This window comes from Dermacentor albipictus, chromosome 4, assembly GCF_038994185.2.
Source record: "Dermacentor albipictus isolate Rhodes 1998 colony chromosome 4, USDA_Dalb.pri_finalv2, whole genome shotgun sequence".
NCBI classification, from domain to species: domain Eukaryota; kingdom Metazoa; phylum Arthropoda; class Arachnida; order Ixodida; family Ixodidae; genus Dermacentor; species Dermacentor albipictus.
Window position 1 is genome coordinate 11,370,616 of NC_091824.1, and position 18,704 is coordinate 11,389,319.

An 18,704-nucleotide genomic window follows, 5' to 3' on the forward strand; every position below is an offset into this window, starting at 1 on the left:
TACGAGCTATAAGAAAGACGCCTCAGCTCGCAAACAACGCTGTTCTTTGTCGGAACAAAGTTCTTTCGGCCATTGTCATGCAGCCACTGCTTCCTGCGCAAGCCGTCACGCTTTCCTTGTAGTATCATAAAAACCGCATAACCATCTTCAGGCTTCTTGCTGCAGTTATATGCGCAACAGCCCGGCATAGCGCTAGCACATATAGCAGGAAACACGGCGTACAACGTTCGCTACGCCGAGCTAAAGCGCCGAGCCAGCCGTGCTGAGGAGGAAAATGGCGCGAACGAAAAAGAAAAACACAAGCAAAACTCAAGATCCGCGCGTTTCCAAGGGCAACGGCAGGGAGACCAATCGTCGTGCAGAAAAACGGGGGCAAAATTGGTTACCGCGGGGGGAACGCACAAGGGGCGAGGAGGTCGCGCGGCGGCGGCAGAGTTCAAAGAGTGTCACTACTTTCAAATCATCAAGGGACTTTAACGTTCGCCGATGTGCAGCGCCCCCACCCATAGTAGCGGCCGCAACTGAAAACTCCGCTTGTCACTCCCTCACCCACTGACGGCGCGACATGCGGCAGGCCGCACCTTGTTTCCATTGAGCGGCCGTGAATAGGGTATCAGAAAATTTGGACGTGGTAGTTCATAGTGTGTGTTTTTTTTTTTTTTCATTGGTTAACCTAGGTAGGATATTAGGCAGCATAGTAGCAAGAGCTTGGTGGCGCAAGCCACCGCCCCGTTCCAAAGGGGACGCTCATAACATCCATCCATCCATCCCTGCGCCTACTGGGCCAGCTCTCCTCTCTTGTTTACATTTCTCCCACGCCACGCTGCGTGCAACCGGGCTGCTCGGACGCGCGCGCTCCGCAGCAGTACTAAACAATCGTTAGCACGTCAGCATAATTACGCCAAAGAGGGCAAAATTTCCCGCGGATATTCCTTCGTCCGTTGCCATTGCCGTGACGCGGTGACGACGAGGGGCACGAGCCGCATGGTGCCGGGGAGTTGCCAAATCGTAGCTTTGGAGAAGCGGTCGCGGCTCTGGACCTCCTCCGCAGGTACGTCGCACCTCACGGCGACGCTGACAGCAATGCGGCCTTCCAGGCTATTTAGAATCGTGTGGCGATTTCTAGCGAGCGAAATAAACGGCAAGCCGCCATTATAGACTTTTTAAAGTCCTAAGCGCACTCTGTGGAAATAAATTGTCTGTAGTTGAAGCTGCATTTTTTCATTCATTTTTGGAGCTTTCCTCACTGTTGCGTTTTCCCGGCTGTTACGTTTTTTTTCCCCTGTCCGGTGAAAAACGTATGAACGGGGTTCCACTGTATCATGGAGTACTCATATTAACCACGTCATTAACAATGTGAATCGCACTCTTGGTGTTTTGCGACGTAACTTTGCTTTAGCTCCTGTTTCTTTAAAACTTCTTCTTTATAAAACTTTAGTCAGGTCAGAACTCGAGCACGCTTCTTCACTCTGGGATCCTCACTCTTCTACACTTGTAAAAGCACCAGAAGCCATAAAAAATCGTTCACCTCAGTTCATTGTTGCTAATTATTCCCGCACCGCCAGTATTACTTGAATCAAGATTTCTTTAGACCTTCCTAATCTTTCTATCAGAAGGAAGCAGGCCCACTTATGTCTCTTTCATAATATCTTCTTTACGAATCCTGAACTGAAATGCACGTTGTTCTCGCCACCTTCTTACATTTCATCCCGCCCCGACTGTGACTTCAAAGTTCAAGCGCCGTTTTGCTTGACCAACATGTACTTCCATTCCTACGTGCCGAAGACATCATCCGAATGGAATCACCTTCCTGCCTCCATCGCCAGCAACCCTCAGCATGCATCATTCAAGACTGCCATGTTGAACATGTATAACCACTCTCTATAACGCTGCATTGGCATTGATAGCATTTAAATGAATATATAGAAAAAAGACGCCATGAAAACTGCATTTGCCATGCTGTGAAGAAAGATGCCGGCGAGATAGCCAGTTCTAGGCAGAAGTTCGTTTCCTACGCTTAAGGTTGTGGTATCAAAGGGGCGCATCTCATGCTACCGCTGTGGGGAGGAACCCCTCGCGACCGAGTGCAAGCGCATCATCACTATGTGCAACTACTGCCGAAAGCAGGGACACATTGCTCGAGTGCGCAACTTGAAGAGAAAACATGGTTCATCATGGAAGGGGAAGTCTACAAAACTACGTGGTTCCGTGCTTCTAGCTCGTAGAACTTCAAGTCACACAGACTAAGTCAGCACTCTTGACAACAACGCACCTGCCGATGTGTTTGACATGTGGCCATTCGACACCACCACGCCTTTGCCACCCTTCACTATGATCGTCAGCGTTTGTAGCAAGCCGCTGCATATGGAGCTGGACACCGGTACAAGCGTTTCTGCCCTTGCAAAATAATGTCTTCAGGAGCTACTATTGTTGGTCACTGTCATGCCATCGGATGGGCTCCTACGAAGCTTTTCAGGTGAGCTCACACAAATTCAAGGCAAAGCAGATGTCGCAGCGTATTTCTGCGACAGAAAAGCTGTCCTACCTTTGTTCCTGACTTGGGGAGGTTCACCAACACTGCTAGGTCGCAATCGGATTTGAGAACTGGACATTGACATTGCTGTCTGGGAAGCAGGTGTTCATGCTGTTTCTGATGTTAAGGACATTATTCAAGCATTTCCTGAGGTATTTGAACAGAGCCTTGGAACTTTCAAGGGCCCAAAAGCCACAATTCATGTTACGCAAGATGTGGTACGCAAGTTTTTCAAGCCACGTGCCCTGCGCTTTGTCCTGAAGAATGGGGTGTCACAAGAGCTTTAGCACCTACGAAGAAAGGGTAGTTTCAAGCAAGTTGCTCTTCAGCTAGGGCTGCGCCTATTGTTCCAGTGGCTAAGACGGATGGCCGCTTCAGAATTTGCGGAGATTTCAAGATTACTGTTAATCCAGTGGCCATGTTGTAAAGGTACCCAATTTCGAAAATTGAGGACCTTCGGGCCATGCTGCCGGGGGGTGAAAAGTTCACCAAACTGGATTTGAGGGATGCCTATCTGGAAATAGTTCTTCATGAAGACTCTAAGAAGTATGCTACCATTTCCACATATATGGGGCTATATCAGAATACACGTCTTCCTTTTGGAATTTCATCGGTGCCTTGTTCCAAAGAGAAATGGAGAACTTTCTTTGAGGACTGCGGCATGTCGCAGTATATTTCTATAAAATCCTTGTCGCTGGTCTGAATGATTCAGAGCACCTTCACAACCTCAGTGTTGTCCTCTCTTGACTTCGTGAGGTTGGACTCAAGTTGAAGTTCGACAAGTTTTACTTCTTTGTGCTGCAGGTGGAGTTCCTAGGGCACATCATAAGCAAAGAAGGGCTATCTCCAAGCTTGAGCAAGGTACCTGCAATCTTTCAAGCACCTGCAGCCCGTGATGTCAAGAAACTCCAAAGCTTTTTGGGGCTTGGGATCTGCTACAAGCGCCTTCTTCCAAACATTTCTGGACACCTCTACATTTGCTTCTCATGAACAAGAAAAAATGGGTGTGGGGAAAAGAACACGAAGATGTGTTCACTACAGTGAAGCAGTTGGTAACAGCTCCAGTCCTAGTATATTTCGACCTAGAGAAACCAGTGTGTCTCAATTCTTGGTGCACCTCCATATGGGATAGGTGCAATTTTGGCACATCGAGAGGATGATGGTCGAGAACTGCCCATCGCCCTTGTATCCAGAAGTTTGTCTCATGCACAGCAAAACTACAGCCAAATTAACAAAATGAGTGCTAACCTTTGTATTTGGTGTTGAAAAGTTCCACCAGTACCTGTGGGGCATTCCTTTCACTGCTTACATGGATCATAAACCGCTACTGGTATTGGTGAGTGCTGAGAAGCCCATTCCTGTGCAAGCTTCACCATGACTAGCCCGATGGGCACTGAAACCTTCTGCTTACAAGTACAAGCTCGTGTACAAGCCTGGTCTGGACTTAGATCATGCTGATACCCTGAGTAGATTACTGCTGCCAATGAACAGGGCTGATCTGCCTGCACCTGCTGAAATCTTCATGCTTGATAAGCATACCCGGGACTCCTGCCACCAGCTGTTGTAGCACAGGCAGGCTACAAGAAAAGATTTACTCCTGAGTCACATAGTTCTTGCACTCCTGCAAAGAGAAGTCGAACCAAAGGGAAATGCATCCACAGCAAGGAGCAGTGAACTCAGCTTCCACGAAGGTTGCTTGCTATGGGGTTCCAGAGTTGTTAAACCAAAATCTCTACAAGGCAAAGTCTTGACTGTTCTTCATGCTGGGCATCGTGAGAATGAGAAAAGTAAGTCGATTGCCAGAAGCCATGTCTGGTGGCCACGAATTAATGGTGACATTGCTAAGAACGTAGAAGGTTGTGTCACATGCCAAGCTTACCAACATTCATCTCAACGCATTCAGCACACACCCTGGCTATTTGACCTTTGACCTATTTGACCTTGGCTAAGGTTTCACATTGACTTTGGGGGCCCTCTCTTGGGACATACATTTCTCGTCATTGTTAACGCATGTTCAAAATGGGTTCAAGTCTGTCCTGTGGCATCAACATCAGCAGATGCTGCCATCACAGCATCGCAAATAGCATTTGCACAGCGTGGACTGCCAGATGGCATCGTGTCCGATAATGGACCTGCCTTTGCAAGTGAGCAATACTTGGAATTTCTGACACGGAATGGGATGCATCGCATGCTTGTACCGCTCTACCATCCAGCTTCAAATGGTGTGGCGTAGTGTGTTGTACAGGCTTTCAAGAACAAGATCAAGAAGAGCGGTTGTGGATCCTTCCAAACCGAAACTTCAGGGTTCTTGTTTCATTATAGAACCACACCACATGAGGTCACTGGCAGAGCATCACTTGAAATGCTCATGGGAAGGATGTTCATGACACCTTTGGATGTTCATCGCCCAAGTTTACACACTTCAGTCCTGCTGAGACAGCTTAAGCAGAGGCTTTATACCAACAGAAGATGCTGTTCTTCCCCACTGCTGAATGTGGAAGACAATGTAGTTGCAAAGAACTTCCGGCAGGGCTCACCGTGGGTACCTGCACATGTTGTGAGCACCGCAGCTCAATCAGCAGCTACCGTCTGTCTCAATGATGGCACTGTCTGAACCTCCAATGATCGCTTTAGGCTGAACCTCCTATTACACCAGGCGTTGGTAACCATCCAACAACTGTGTGTGATACTCATCCAGCTGTTTCTGCAAACTTGCAGCCAGCCGTGAACGTGACTGGTGGCACAGAAGAAGGGTTTGGGCTAGTTGGTGGGCTAGTTGGCTAGAAGGGCTAGTTGGTGTCACATGGCCACTTTTGATCACGAACGAGCCCAATTCAGATGGGAATTCTCGACCGCGGTTGGCTTCTTCTCACAGCTTGCACAAAGGAGTCCATCACGACAAGAGAAATTTGGTCCTGCTTGAGCTCAGTCGCCATTGAAAGTGCACCACACCTGTAATAAAAGGTATATGACATATGTTTGGTATTGTAACGGACACACGGCTGGGCATGTTCATGTGTGATTTGCAGCACAAGTGTGCTGATAGTGGCGTACATTCCACAGCCTGGTTTACTTCCATGGTGTGTTCATTTCTACCTTATCTTGAATAAAAACATGCAACAAACGCTTTGAAGCATGCAAGGCGCAACGTGCTCACGCGTCAAAACAAGCCATGCAGGCTTTGAGACTTAATGTTGGGATCAGTGTATAAAAGACTATTCCGCAGTGCGAGCGACTTGCGACATTTGTATGCGAAAAATAGCGAACTTTCTTGTGGTCAGCACAGCTTTGGAGAACCAAATTGGTAATTTCCCACCTTTCAGGATCTCGAAAAACTCAGAAACATGCAGAGGTCTCAGATAATTTTCAGATAAACATAGTTTATATTTTGAAATATTGATGTATTGAACTATTTCGCAGTCCCCTCTGACTTCAACGACATACTGTATTTGAATGTGTTGTGTACAAGTGGAGTTGTTAGTAATCACACTTGAACACCTCAGCAATAGCACTGCTTGTTCCACACCATGCGTGCTGGAAATTACACTCATGAAAGGTGAAACTTCGGCTACTTGGTAGCGATGCATGGTGTAAAAACAGTGCAACTTTACACAGACCAAGAATTAGCACTAGTTTCTGTCTACTAGTCTGCGTCACAGGTCTGACTGCTGCCATGGTCAGATGCTTCACAGCTGCTGGGGACTGAGGGCCAGGGTTTGATTGTTGTATTCACATAGGAGGTTCTGGCCAAATACTGCAACAGGGTGGCCAATCCTGCTCTGGTGAGGGAGTGCGTTACCGGTTCTGGTCACCAGGATCAGGCTGCACTCCAGGCCTGTTTATGCAATTTTATCAACACGCGGATTTTCTTTTTTTTTAATCCGGTGGAAAATTGCGAACCATGGTCCTCTTGCATGCGAGGCGGATGCTCTACCTCTACACCACCGCAGCCTCCTAGCAGTGCTATAGGAGGAATTAGAGGGCAGCAAATGGGACATAATAGGGCTCAGTGAAGTTAGGAGACCAAAAGAAGCATATACAGTGCTAAAAAGCGGGCACGTCCTGTGCTACCGGGGCTTAGCGGAGAGAAGAGAACTAGGAGTCGGATTCCTGATTAATAAGAATATAGCTGGTAACATACAGGAATTCTATAGCATTAATGAGAGGGTGGCAGGTCTTGTTGTGAAACTTAATAAGAGGTACAAAATGAAGATTGTACAGGTCTACGCCCCTACATCCAGTCATGATGACCAGGAAGTCGAAAGCTGCTATGAAGATGTGGAATCGGCAATGGGTAAAGTAAAAACAAAATGCACTATACTGATGGGTGACTTCAATGCCAGGGTAGGCAAGAAGCAGGCTGGAGACAAGTCAGTGGAGGAATATGGCATAGGCTCTAGTAATAGCAGGGGAGAGTTATTAGTAGAGTTTGCAGAACAGAATAATATGCGGATAATGAATACCTTCTTCCGCAAACGGGATAGCTGAAAGTGGACGTGGAGGAGCCCAAATGGCGAGACTAGAAATGAAATAGACTTTATACTCTGCGCTAACCCTGGCATCATACAAGATGTGGACATGCTCGGCAAGGTGCACTGCAGTGACCATAGGATGGTAAGAATTCGAATTAGCCTAGTCTTGAGGAGGGAATGGAAGAAACTGGTACATAAGAAGGCGATCAATGAGATAGTGGTAAGAGGGAAAATAGAGGAATTTCGGATCAAGCTACAGCACATGTATACGGCTTTAACTCAGGAAGAGGGCCTTAGTGTTGAAGCAATGAACGACAATCTTATGAACATCATTGAGGAGTGTGCAGTAGAAGTCAGTGGTAACTTTGTTAGACAGGATACCCGTAAGCTATCGCAGGAGACGAAATATCTGATCAAGAAATGCCTATGTATCAAAGCCTCTAACCCTACATCTAGAATAGAACTGGCCGAACTTTCCAAGTTAATCAACAAGCGAACGACAGCTGACATAAGGAAGTATAATATGGATAGAACTGAACATGCTCTCAGGAACGGAGGAAGCCTAAAAGCAGTGAAGAAGAAACTAGTAATTGGCAAGAATCAGATGTATGCATTAAAAGACAAAGCCGGCAATATCATTACTAATATGGATGAGATAGTCCAAGTGGCTGAGGAGTTCTATAGAGATATATACAGTACCAGTGGCACCCACGACGATAATGGAAGAGAGAATAATCTAGAGGAATTCGAAATCCCACAGGTAACGCCGGAAGAAGTAAAGAAAGCCTTGGGAGATATGCAAAGGGGGAAGGCAGCTGGGGAGGATCAGGTAACTGCAGATTTGTTGAAGGATAGTGGACAGATTGTTCTAGAGACACTGGCCACCCTGTATACGCAATGCCTCATGACCTCGAGCGTACTGGAATCTTGGAAGAACGCTAACATAATCCTAATCCATAAGAAAGGGGACGCCAAAGACTTGAAAAATTATAGACTGATCAGCTTACCGTTCGTTGCCTACAAAGTATTTACTCATCATCATCATCAGCCTGGTTACGCCCACTGCAGGGCAAAGGCCTCTCCCGTACTTCTCCAACAACCCCGGTCATGTACTAATTGTGGCCATGCCGTCCCTGCAAACTTCTTAATCTCATCCGCCCACCTAACCTTCTGCCGCCCCCTGCTACGCTTCCCTTGGAGAAGTATGGGAGAGGCCTTTGCCTTGCGGTGGGTGTAACCAGGTCGATGATGATGAACAAACATATATGCATTGACAAACATAACAATGAAGACACGAATCCCTTGCCATTTGAAATGTCATCCCGTTCTCGTGGAAGCCCAAACAGCTAGGGTTATGCATTGAACTGCTACACGGACACTGAGAAACAAACGAACAGTAAGCATGATTGCTGCTGCATTGGCATCTTGTGGTGCTCAATATAGAACCGTCCCATCACCATTGGTGCCTTTGCAGCCACCAACAAATGCATACAATTGTTAACAAAAATTATCTCGCACTATGTTGCAGAACCCGGGGGACCTGTCGAAGAGCCGGTAGCCAAGGGGGCCCCGGCTGTTCGGCTCAGTGCCATCCGGGAAGTGGTGGAGCAGGGAAAGCACGCTCTGCTTGATGTCAGTCCGGGGGCTGTGGACCGACTCAACTACGCCCAGTTCTACCCCATTGTGGTGTTTCTGCGTGCCGAAAGCAAGCAGGCCGTCAAAGAGCTGCGATCACGGCTGCCCGTGCGGCAGAGTGCACGTAAGCTATATGAGAGAGCACTCAAGTTGGAGCGGCTGTGGGGACACCTGTTCACCTCCACGGTGGCCCTGACGGGCGCCGACATGTGGTACAAGAAGCTGCGCGAGACCCTGGACAAGCAGCAGCAGCTCAGCATCTGGTGCTCCGAGAACAAGCCCGAGGAGGCCATCGGAGACGACTTCCTCTTCCCGGTCACATCACGGCTAAGCTACGCATCATCACCGGAGAGTGACCTGGAGCTGGCCTCGGAAGGGGCTCGACGATTGGGCCTGGTACGAGCTTCCAGCGACCCCAGTGTGGCAACCCAGGAAGATGCTCTGGCACCGCCACCCTACCTGCCCCCTCTGCGGCAGCCACCGCCTGTAAGAACCCCAACGGCTAGGTCACCCAAACATTCCTGCATCATCGGCAATTAGTGCACTGTTCTAGAAATGCATCATTCGACTGGAGCATCAGAGATAGATCAAAGGGCAGCACAGTGGTGTGAGCAATGTAATGGTGAGAATTGCAGGACAGTTGCACACAAATGGCAATGGTTATGTCAGGTTATGACTGGTTATGTTGTCGTGCTTGGAAATTAAACAATAAGTCAACCAAAGGCCTACTACAATTAGTCCGGGTCCAGCATTCAAACCCAGGGCCAATGCCTTACCAGGACAGTATACTATCAGAGCATACCAGGAGGCTAGCACATTGCAGAGCAAAGGTGATGTATTCTCTATCAACGGTGAATTAAGCCTCAACAGTGGCTTAATTCACGCTAGATTGAGAGTAATTCACCCTCGTGATTTGTAGCTCCATGCTGCAGTAGAGCGAATGAAAATTTTTCCCTTTCATAATCTTTCCTCCACCTTTCGAGCTTCTGCAGAACTGATTTTCTTTCTTTTCTTGTATGTAATTTCCACTGGGCAGCTTGCAATACACATCAGTACTGAATGCTTATCACATTGCATTACCATGTTTACTCAAATCTAACGTATACTTTGTTCCGATAAAACGGGTTTAAAAATTGCGTACGCATTAGCATTGACTATGACCCTAAATCTGCATTATGATATTGCCATCTGCATTTCAAAATGGCCGCCTTGTATGCGCTTCAAGCCTAGCTGCCATAGCTTCCTCTGTGTGTTGTAGTACATGTGCTTAGGTTAGTCTCCCATCTGGCTTCCCGTTTTCTGCAATTGTTCTATCAGCATGCAAGTGCTGACTGCGAAGACATGCTGAGTTCATCACGATGCCGGAATTAAAAGGAAAAGGATCATGTGTGCAGAGACGGACAGAAATCAGGCCACATTACGAGCATTCGAAGTTCCCGAAACTTGCATGCAGGACTGGCGCAAATAGATGGAGAGGCTTTCTACTCTGGTGGCTGCTGGGTGCAGCGCGGCTGCGCAGCCTCTATCTTGGAAGCGATCTGGAATGTGAACCTAGACGTACAGGCACACCGTGCTGTGTTCTTGTCGCTTAGTTTGCGTTGAAGTGAGAGGCACCATGAAGGTCAATTCGCTCGCTCCTGCTACTGCACTTACCCACTCCAGCATTTTGATTGCGAGTTTCTGCGGTCATCAAGTGAGATGTTTTCATGTTTGCTTGTGCATGCGTGACACCAGGCTTGTTAATTTAGTTAGTAAGTGAATCTTTACAAGTTTATATGGCCGATAAAACTACTATCCTTACTTCGTATAGTTGTCTAGTAATTTGCAATCGCAATCAGTGCTTCGTTTTTCGTGCAAAACTGCGACTTTATTTTTTTAATTCATTGCAACTTCAGTGCATTGTGAGCAAATCATTGTTTTTCCAAATGAGAGAAAGTTGTATTTCTGTATGAAAGAATTAGGTGCACGGTTTTGTAAAAGACTTCTTTTTTTAGGTCATGGCAAATGGGTGCACATTACAATGAAGGGCGTGTTAGAATCGAGTAAATATGGCACTTCTCTAAGACACCTTAAGCTATCTCCAAGTAAATGCTCGCTACCTATAACATTATACTAATCCACAAAAAGGGAGACGTCAAAAAATTGAAAAATTATAGGACCATTAGCTTACTCCCAGTATTATATAAGATATTTACCAAAATAATCTCCAATAGAATAAGGGCAACACTGGACTTTAGTCAACCAACGGAACAGGCTGGCTCCAGGAAGGGATACTCTAAAATGGATCACGTCCATGTTATGAATCAGGTTATCGAGAACTCCACAGAGTACAATAAGCCTCTCTATATGGTTTTAATATATTACGAAAGGGCATTTGATTCAGTAGAGACACCAGCAGTCAGAGAGGCATTATGTAATCAAGGAGTGCAGAATGCTTAAATACCTTGGAAAATATCTACAGAGGTTCTACAGCTACCTTAGTTCTACACGAGAAAAGCAGGAAGATACCTATAAAGAAAGGGGTCAGACAGGGAGACACAATCTCTCCAAGGCTATTCACTGACTGCTTAGAAGAAGTATTCAAGCTATTAAACTGGGAAGGCTTAGGAGTAAAGATCGACGGGGGATATCTCGGCAACCTTCGGTTTGCCGATGACATTGTTCTATTCAACAACAATGCAGACAGGTTACAACAAATGATGGAGGACCTTAACAGAGAGAGCGTAAGAGTGGGGTTGAAGATTAATATGCAGAAGACAAAAATAATGATGAGTAGTTGGGCAAAGGAACAAGAGTTCAGGTTCGCCAGTCAGCTTCTAGAGTGTGTGAAGGAGTATGTTTGCCTAGGTCAATTAATCACAGCGAACCTTGATCATGAGAAGGAAATTCATAGAAGGATAAAAATGGGTTTGATCGCATATGGCAGACGTTGTCAGCTCCTGACTGGAAGTTTACCATTATCATTGAAATGGAAGGTGTACAATATTTTACCAGTGCTGACATATGGGGCAGAGAGAGACTTGGACACTGACAAAGAAGCTTGAAAACAAGTGAAGGGCCACGCAAAGAGTGATGGAATGAAGATTGCTAGGCATAACGTTAAGAGACAGAAAGAGTGATTTGGATCAGAGTGCAAACGGTTACAGACGATGTTCTAATTGACATAACAGAAAAAAATGGAGCTGGGCAGGTCATGTAATGCACCGGTTAGATAATCATTGGACCATTAGGGTTACAGAATGGGTACCAAGAGAAGGGAAACGCAGCCGAGGACAGCAGAAGACTAGGTGGAGCGATGAAATTAAGAAATTCGCTGGCGCTAGTTGGAATCGGTTGGTGCAGGGCAGGGGTAATTTGAGATCGCAGGGAGAGGCCTTCATCCTGCACTGGACATAAAGCAGGCTGCTGCTGCTGCTGCTGCTGCTGCTGATGATGATGATGACGACAACGATGATGATGACGACGACGACGACGGCCTCACAGCCACACTGAGAAACAGCCGATCCAGGTTCAAGCTTGAAGTAAAAGAGGGTCTCCCATCATGGCATGTGCTGAATGCCTTGTAGTCCTCAAATCGTTGTGACGCTGCAGCGCATAAGCCCAAAAATGAAAAGGACAGATGTTGAAACACTTTTGTGTTTTATGTCATTATGCGTATCATCGTGGTGGAAAGACAGCAATGTATGATTTCATTATTTCCCTAAAGAAGCAGACGACGCACGTCGGACAGCAACGTGAATAAGATACTTCTACATTGGGAAAAGGTGACCGACACTATGCTAGTGTCCGAAACGGTTCACTCAGGATGACTTCTTCCCGGCGAGTAAAACATTCCTTTATTTTTATTTATTTTACATATCTTGCCTGCACTTCAAGCAGCAGAGTGCACTTTATTTATAGGTAGGCACTTTAATAAATTATAGTGATATAGGCATACTTTTCATTTGATTTTGTTAGTTTATAGTTTCCTGCCACAGCATTAGTTTTACTAATACTTTAAGCTCCATAAATATTCTCGCTAATGTACTTTTGTTTGCAGGCACTGTAGCAGGAATGATAGCTACCTCCGAAGGTTTTAAGTTGATCGAGACACACATTATGCTGTGAGGTGACATATCGTTTTCATAGCATCCGTTAGTTTAGTTGTGCAGGCAGAAGATGCTGTTTTTTCATTCAACACAGGGAGTTGTCAGTTTATTTGCTCACAAGAAATTTGGAAGCAACTGCAAACAGCACTTGTTCCAGCTTTGGAGCATTCGACCTGCGTACAGTGCCAATAGTTTGCTTTCTGACACTGTGCACACATGTAAATTTTACTACAGCTGGTTCAATTCATTTCCAAGCCATGCATTTACAGTAAGACACGTAACTTTGCCAGAAAAAAGAATCCTTGCTAAATGTTAGAAACCTGTTGGAAGAAACTCAACTTGTTGTGATTGGTTGTTATTCACTTCTCACGTTTCACCGGGGTTTGAGAATTCTTATGGGCGGCAGGTGCCTGTTGTGTTCCAAAGCCTGGGCTCTTACCTCGAACACTGCATACTGCAAGCATGAACAAGTGACCTTATCACACAGTGACTTTATCACATGTATCAACTAACTATAAGAAGAAAGGTGCACCCCGACTCACAGAAGGAACTCTCATTTGTTTTTATCCCAAGAGACACACTGACCAGGTAACTTTTAAAAAGTTTTTAGCGGCATTCTTTCGGTGAACAATATCCGTTTGTAGCTTCTGAAGGTACAACAGGCATTCCAGCCTATAAGTTGTGGGATGCTATGTGACATACTGCAACACAAGTCGCAGTGCAGAGTTGCTTATAAGAAGGTCAAAAACAGTCGAGTATTGTACCTGTAGCAGTGGAGCAATGCCGTGAACAAGTGCTTGCACCTTTCGTGGAGGCTCGCTATGCACAAACACTTGCCTTTTTTAACCTTCGGCTCACTTGATAGGCTTGTTTTTAAAGAAGCATTGATACTGCTCGCTAGGCAGGCTGGGCGTTTGTATGCAAAGCACAACTACCTCTGCAGTTTCATCACTGAAAAACTTGAGACCAGTCAAAATAAGGTTATCGGCAGTAAAGACCCTTTCGTCATCGTCAAAACACCTAGATTCTACCCCATTGAGAAACTTGAGCACACACCAAGCGAAAGAGCTGCCGTAAACTGGGATGGCATAGCCATTCTTGTTTATTTAGACAGTGTTGCCAGCACAAGTGACGAATTTTGGAGTTGGCATTTACGAATGAGAACTGAAATTTTATGTCTGAAGGTGCAGCATGGTTATTCTGCATTATTGTTGGGCAGCACATTGCTGGTACAAGTGTGCTTGTGTCTTGCTTGCAAAGCTATCTCTACTGCGATTACTTTGCATATGCATATCACCTTCTATACCATCAGTAGTATCCACTGCTTTCTTACATATTCATGGCGACGTGTCCTACTGGCACATGCAGAAAGGCTTAAGCTGCGATGCATGAGTCACTTCGTGACACAGGATTTTAGAGAAGGCAAGTGTTAATTAAGGGCCTAACATAGCATTACCCAACAGTTGGCCTAATAGTTTTTGTTGAGAATATGTTTCCCAACATTTGTTGGTCAATGACAAGGCCTGTTGACAGCATGTTTCTGGTGCTGTTGCAGACAACGTTGGACAACTTGTTAGCCGTGGGCCGTGTGAATAATTTTGATACACTGTACATAAGAATGCAATGGCCAGGTAGCTTTGTATCATGTGGGAGTGCCTAATTTAGTGGAACTCCATTAAGGGAAGTATATTAAAATCTTGTTAACTTGGAAAATCTGATAATTTAGACTTGTCCTCAGGTCCTAGTTGGCATGTGCATTAATTTATTCAATCAACCTCTCGTTAATTCTGCACATATCCACTCATCTGGCCGCACACCTCCAATAGGGTAGCTCCGACGGTCCGCAGGCAGCCAGAACTTCCATTCCATGAAAAAACAAATGCACTTCTGACAACTCTCAGTCGAGTGGGTGGAGCTTTCAAAGCTGTCTGAGCAAAATCGAATGTGGCACAACTATCCCAAGCAGTTCGGAACTGTCAGGAACTGGTAATGGAAGAGACCCAATTAATTCGGACAACTCTCGGAGCTCTGTGAGCGCGGAGCACCTTACATGTGCTACACAAAAGAGCAAAAAAGTGTTAGCGTTTGACTGAAACAGAGTGGCAGAGTCCGTATCACCATAGTCATCATTGGAAACCGTATATGAATGACAGCAACGCCTGAATGCTTCGTGCCTACTTGTACCTGTAAAGCCTTTATCAGGGTGTCTACCAACCGGGAAAACCGGGAATTCTCAGTGAATTTGTGCTTTTATCAGGGGAAATTCGCTGTAACTTTATTGAAAGGGAACGAAAGTCGTGTTAATGATGGCTCCAGTAACAGAGGAATTGCAACGTATCGTCATTGACACTGTGTCATCAGCGCGAGGTATTGCCAGAGTAGTTAACGACCGATTTTCCAGACGCCCGATTTTTTTAACATGCCCTATAATTCGCATGGCTATGCGGCACCACCACGTACTCCATATAGTCAATGTGTATTGCCCTCACTGCATGTCTCAAATGGCATTAACCAAAGCCACCACCGCCGTCGCCATTTTGATTACCTGGCCGCCTTGAACCGGCACTCGCACGCAGATCCCCTGGCAGCCATAGCCATCACTGCGGCAACGTTAGGCCTAGCTGCTTCGACGTTCGCTATTAAGCTTCGTGCCATGCGGTGCTGTGTTTTTAATTGAAAGAATTCACCATTGTCAGCAATGGCACTGACTCCACCTTTGTAATCCTCGTGATTGGCTTCGAAGCTCGCAGAGCACAACGCGTTGCATAATGCGTCTCCAAAAGTTAGCTTTGCCTTTGCACAGTATTGTTACGCAGTGAAGGATAACAAGCGTGGGAACGGGCAATTGTCAAGGGACACAGTATGTATTCCTTAATTATACACGCGTGCACCCCATCTCCTGTCAAAGTACGAGCACTGATATGCCTAATGAGTGTACTGTCATGCCTTAAGAGCTTTTTCGGGCGTGCCTGTGGCACGTTTAGCCCTTAAGGGCAGTTAAAGACATGCATGCATTTCTTTCGGACTGCCCAATTTTTCGGATGTTTTTGCAGCCCCTAGGGAGTGTGAAAAATCGGACATTGACTGCACAACTGACCAACACGATGCTTCAAATGCTTCAGAATTCCTTCGTAATCTTTTTGAACGCATGGTTTCATTCACAAGTGATAAAACACTACTTATAGGCGACTTTAACCTACCAAGTATTGATTGGGAGAATGAATTTCTCTGCACTGGGATTAATTCACACTTAGGTTACTTGCATGACATAATTCTGTCTCACAATCTATAACAGGTTGTGAGACAGCCAACGTGCATCTATAGTACGTCAGCAACCATACTTGACCTCATTTTTGTAAGTCGTTCATTAGAAAACTTTTTTGTTTCGGTTGAGCCTGGAATTTCTGATCATAGTCTGGTATATTTTTCTTGTTCTTTGGAAGTGCTTAACACCAAAAAAATTAAAACAACCACTGTTAAAGATTTTTCTCGTGCCAGAGACGAAAGTGTCCTGGATTATCTTGAAGGATGCCTTGATAACTTTCACACTAACAATGTTACTGTGCTTTGGGATAAATTTAAAGAAATTATCACTCACTGCCTTAGCAACTTTATTCCTAATAAAAATAAAAAAACTTGCAAGACTACTCCCTGGATAACGAGAAACATCTTGCACCTTAAAAGAAAAGTTAAGCGCTTGAGACTACGATGTGCCTCACGTGTTTCAATTCACGAAATCCAAAATAAGCTCAACCAAGAAGTATGGCAAGCTAAGCACTGGTATTTTCACCATACATTGCCAAATTTTATTCAAACGGCACCCCAAAAATTTTGGGCTTTTTTAAGCGCAAAAACCAAACCAATTGACCAAATTGTTCACGAGGGCCATGTCATTGTCGAAAAACAACGTATCGCGGAGCACTTCAATAATTATTTTCAGAGTGTTTTTTCTAATTTCGATGGTGTCATAAACCTTAACCGCATGTCATGTTATTCGACCTCTGATATTGTTTCGCAACCTGGTGTTGTGTCGATGCTGCTGAACCTCAAAACTAAATCATCTCCAGGACCAGACAACATACCGAACGCGTTTTTGCGCAGATATGCTGAAGCGTTAGCCCCTTTTCTTGTTGTTATCTTCCGTTCCTCGTTATCTTCGGCTAATCTTCCTACAGACTGGCTAACTGCACGTGTCGTTCCCATACCGAAAAAAAGTGACAAAACCCTAGTAACTAGTTATCGTCCAATATCATTAACTTCATCGTGTTGCAAGTTAATCGAACATATTATAGGTAATGAAATAACCAAATTCCTAAGTGACAACAACTTACTGTCCCCTCATCAGCATGGTTTCCAGAAGGGTTTCTCTACTGTAACACAATTAACCACAATTATTCACAATTTTGCAAGGGCTCTTGACAAGTCAAGCCAAATTGACGTAATATTTTTAGACATTAAGAAAGCGTTTGACCTTGTTCCTCACAATAAACTTATAGAAAAACTACAGTCGATAGACCTTCCAGCCTATATTGTTAACTGGGTGGCGGCTTATCTTTCTAATCGCAAGCAGTTTGTTTCAATTGATAATTACTCTTCTAACGAACTTTCAATAACCTCTGGAGTACCTCAAGGTAGCGTGCTAGGACCATTACTATTTCTAATATACATAAACAACATCACTAAGGAAATTTCTCATCCTGTTCAAGTTGGACTATTTGCTGACGATTGTGTGTTGTTTAACGAGGTTACTTGCCACGAAGATAAAGAAATGCTTAACTCGCACCTTCAGAACATTATTTCCTGGTGCAGTTGGTGGGGCATGAAATTGAACAGAGAAAAGACTCTTTACATGTACATAACAAAAAAAATAACTAAAATGTCGTTTGTCTATAACCTCGACTCTGAACCGCTGACCAAAGTTAGCCAGTATAAATATTTTGGAATCACAATAACCAGTGACCTCAGCTGGAATAGCCACATTTCTAACGTATGTAACTCGTCTTTCAGGAAGCTTTGTCTCCTCAGGCACAAACTAAAACATGTTCCCTCTCGTACTAGATTACTGGCTTACACTTCACTCATGCGACCGAAACTAGAATATGCATGCATTGTGTGGGATCTCTATAAGAAAATTAACATTAACACTTTACAAATGGTCCAACGTAAAGCTGTCAGGTTTATTTTTTCTAAATATCGACTGAGTGACTCTCCTACTAGCCTAATGAATCAACATAATATTCAAATGCTACAAATACGCAGGAAAATACAACGACTGAAGTTTCTTTTCTTGCTTAAAAACAACTGTTTGTCTCTCGACCCACAGGCTTTTGTTAAACCACTTACAGCGTGCCGAACACGGCATCGTCACGCTGATTCTTTAACACCTTATAACACCCGAACTAACCTCTTTAAGTTTTCCTTCTTCCCGCACACTGTAACAGATTGGAACAGCCTGCCATTATCACAATTGATAAACACCGATTCTATTGAACGCATGTGTCTTTAATACTAGGGGTATTGCCGTGCCGGCAAGCCTTGTTACTGTTCCCGTTTTTTTTTAAAACGTGAATTTTGTTTGTTGCTTTCCTGATCTTCCTTGTTCTATTATTTTCAGTATTTTGCAATGGTCGCTCGTTCAACTTCTGGTGGTTTTTTTTTCTTTTTTTTTCCTCTCTTGCTAGTGGTTGCAAGTGCTCATATATGCATGTGATACTGTTCCAATGTTTGTCGGGTTGCCTTCCTTCAGTGTACTTTCTCTTAATCTTATTAGTCGTCACTTTCATTTTAGTTTTCTTCTGATATTTTCTGATATTTTCTTATATTTACGTATGTTGCATTGCTTTTGTATTTCTTTTTCATGTGTGCATGTGTGTGTAAATATATACGTACAAATGTAAATATTTATGTATTCTGCCCCTCCTGCTTGGGCCCTCATTTGGGCCTGCAGTATTGTATAAATAAATAAATAAATAAATA

General features: G+C 44.7%; 1 protein-coding gene across 2 annotated transcripts in view; it reads left to right on the forward strand.

The window, feature by feature from the left end:
- pyd (zonula occludens-like protein polychaetoid) overlaps nucleotides 1-18,704 on the forward strand; it is a 448,973-nt gene that overhangs the window by 290,964 nt on the left and 139,305 nt on the right. For both annotated transcript variants that reach the window (XM_065435932.2, XM_065435931.2), the window contains exon 14: nucleotides 8,534-9,126. In XM_065435932.2, coding sequence (XP_065292004.2) covers nucleotides 8,534-9,126 — 593 coding nt within the window. The remainder of the gene's footprint in view (nucleotides 1-8,533; nucleotides 9,127-18,704) is intronic.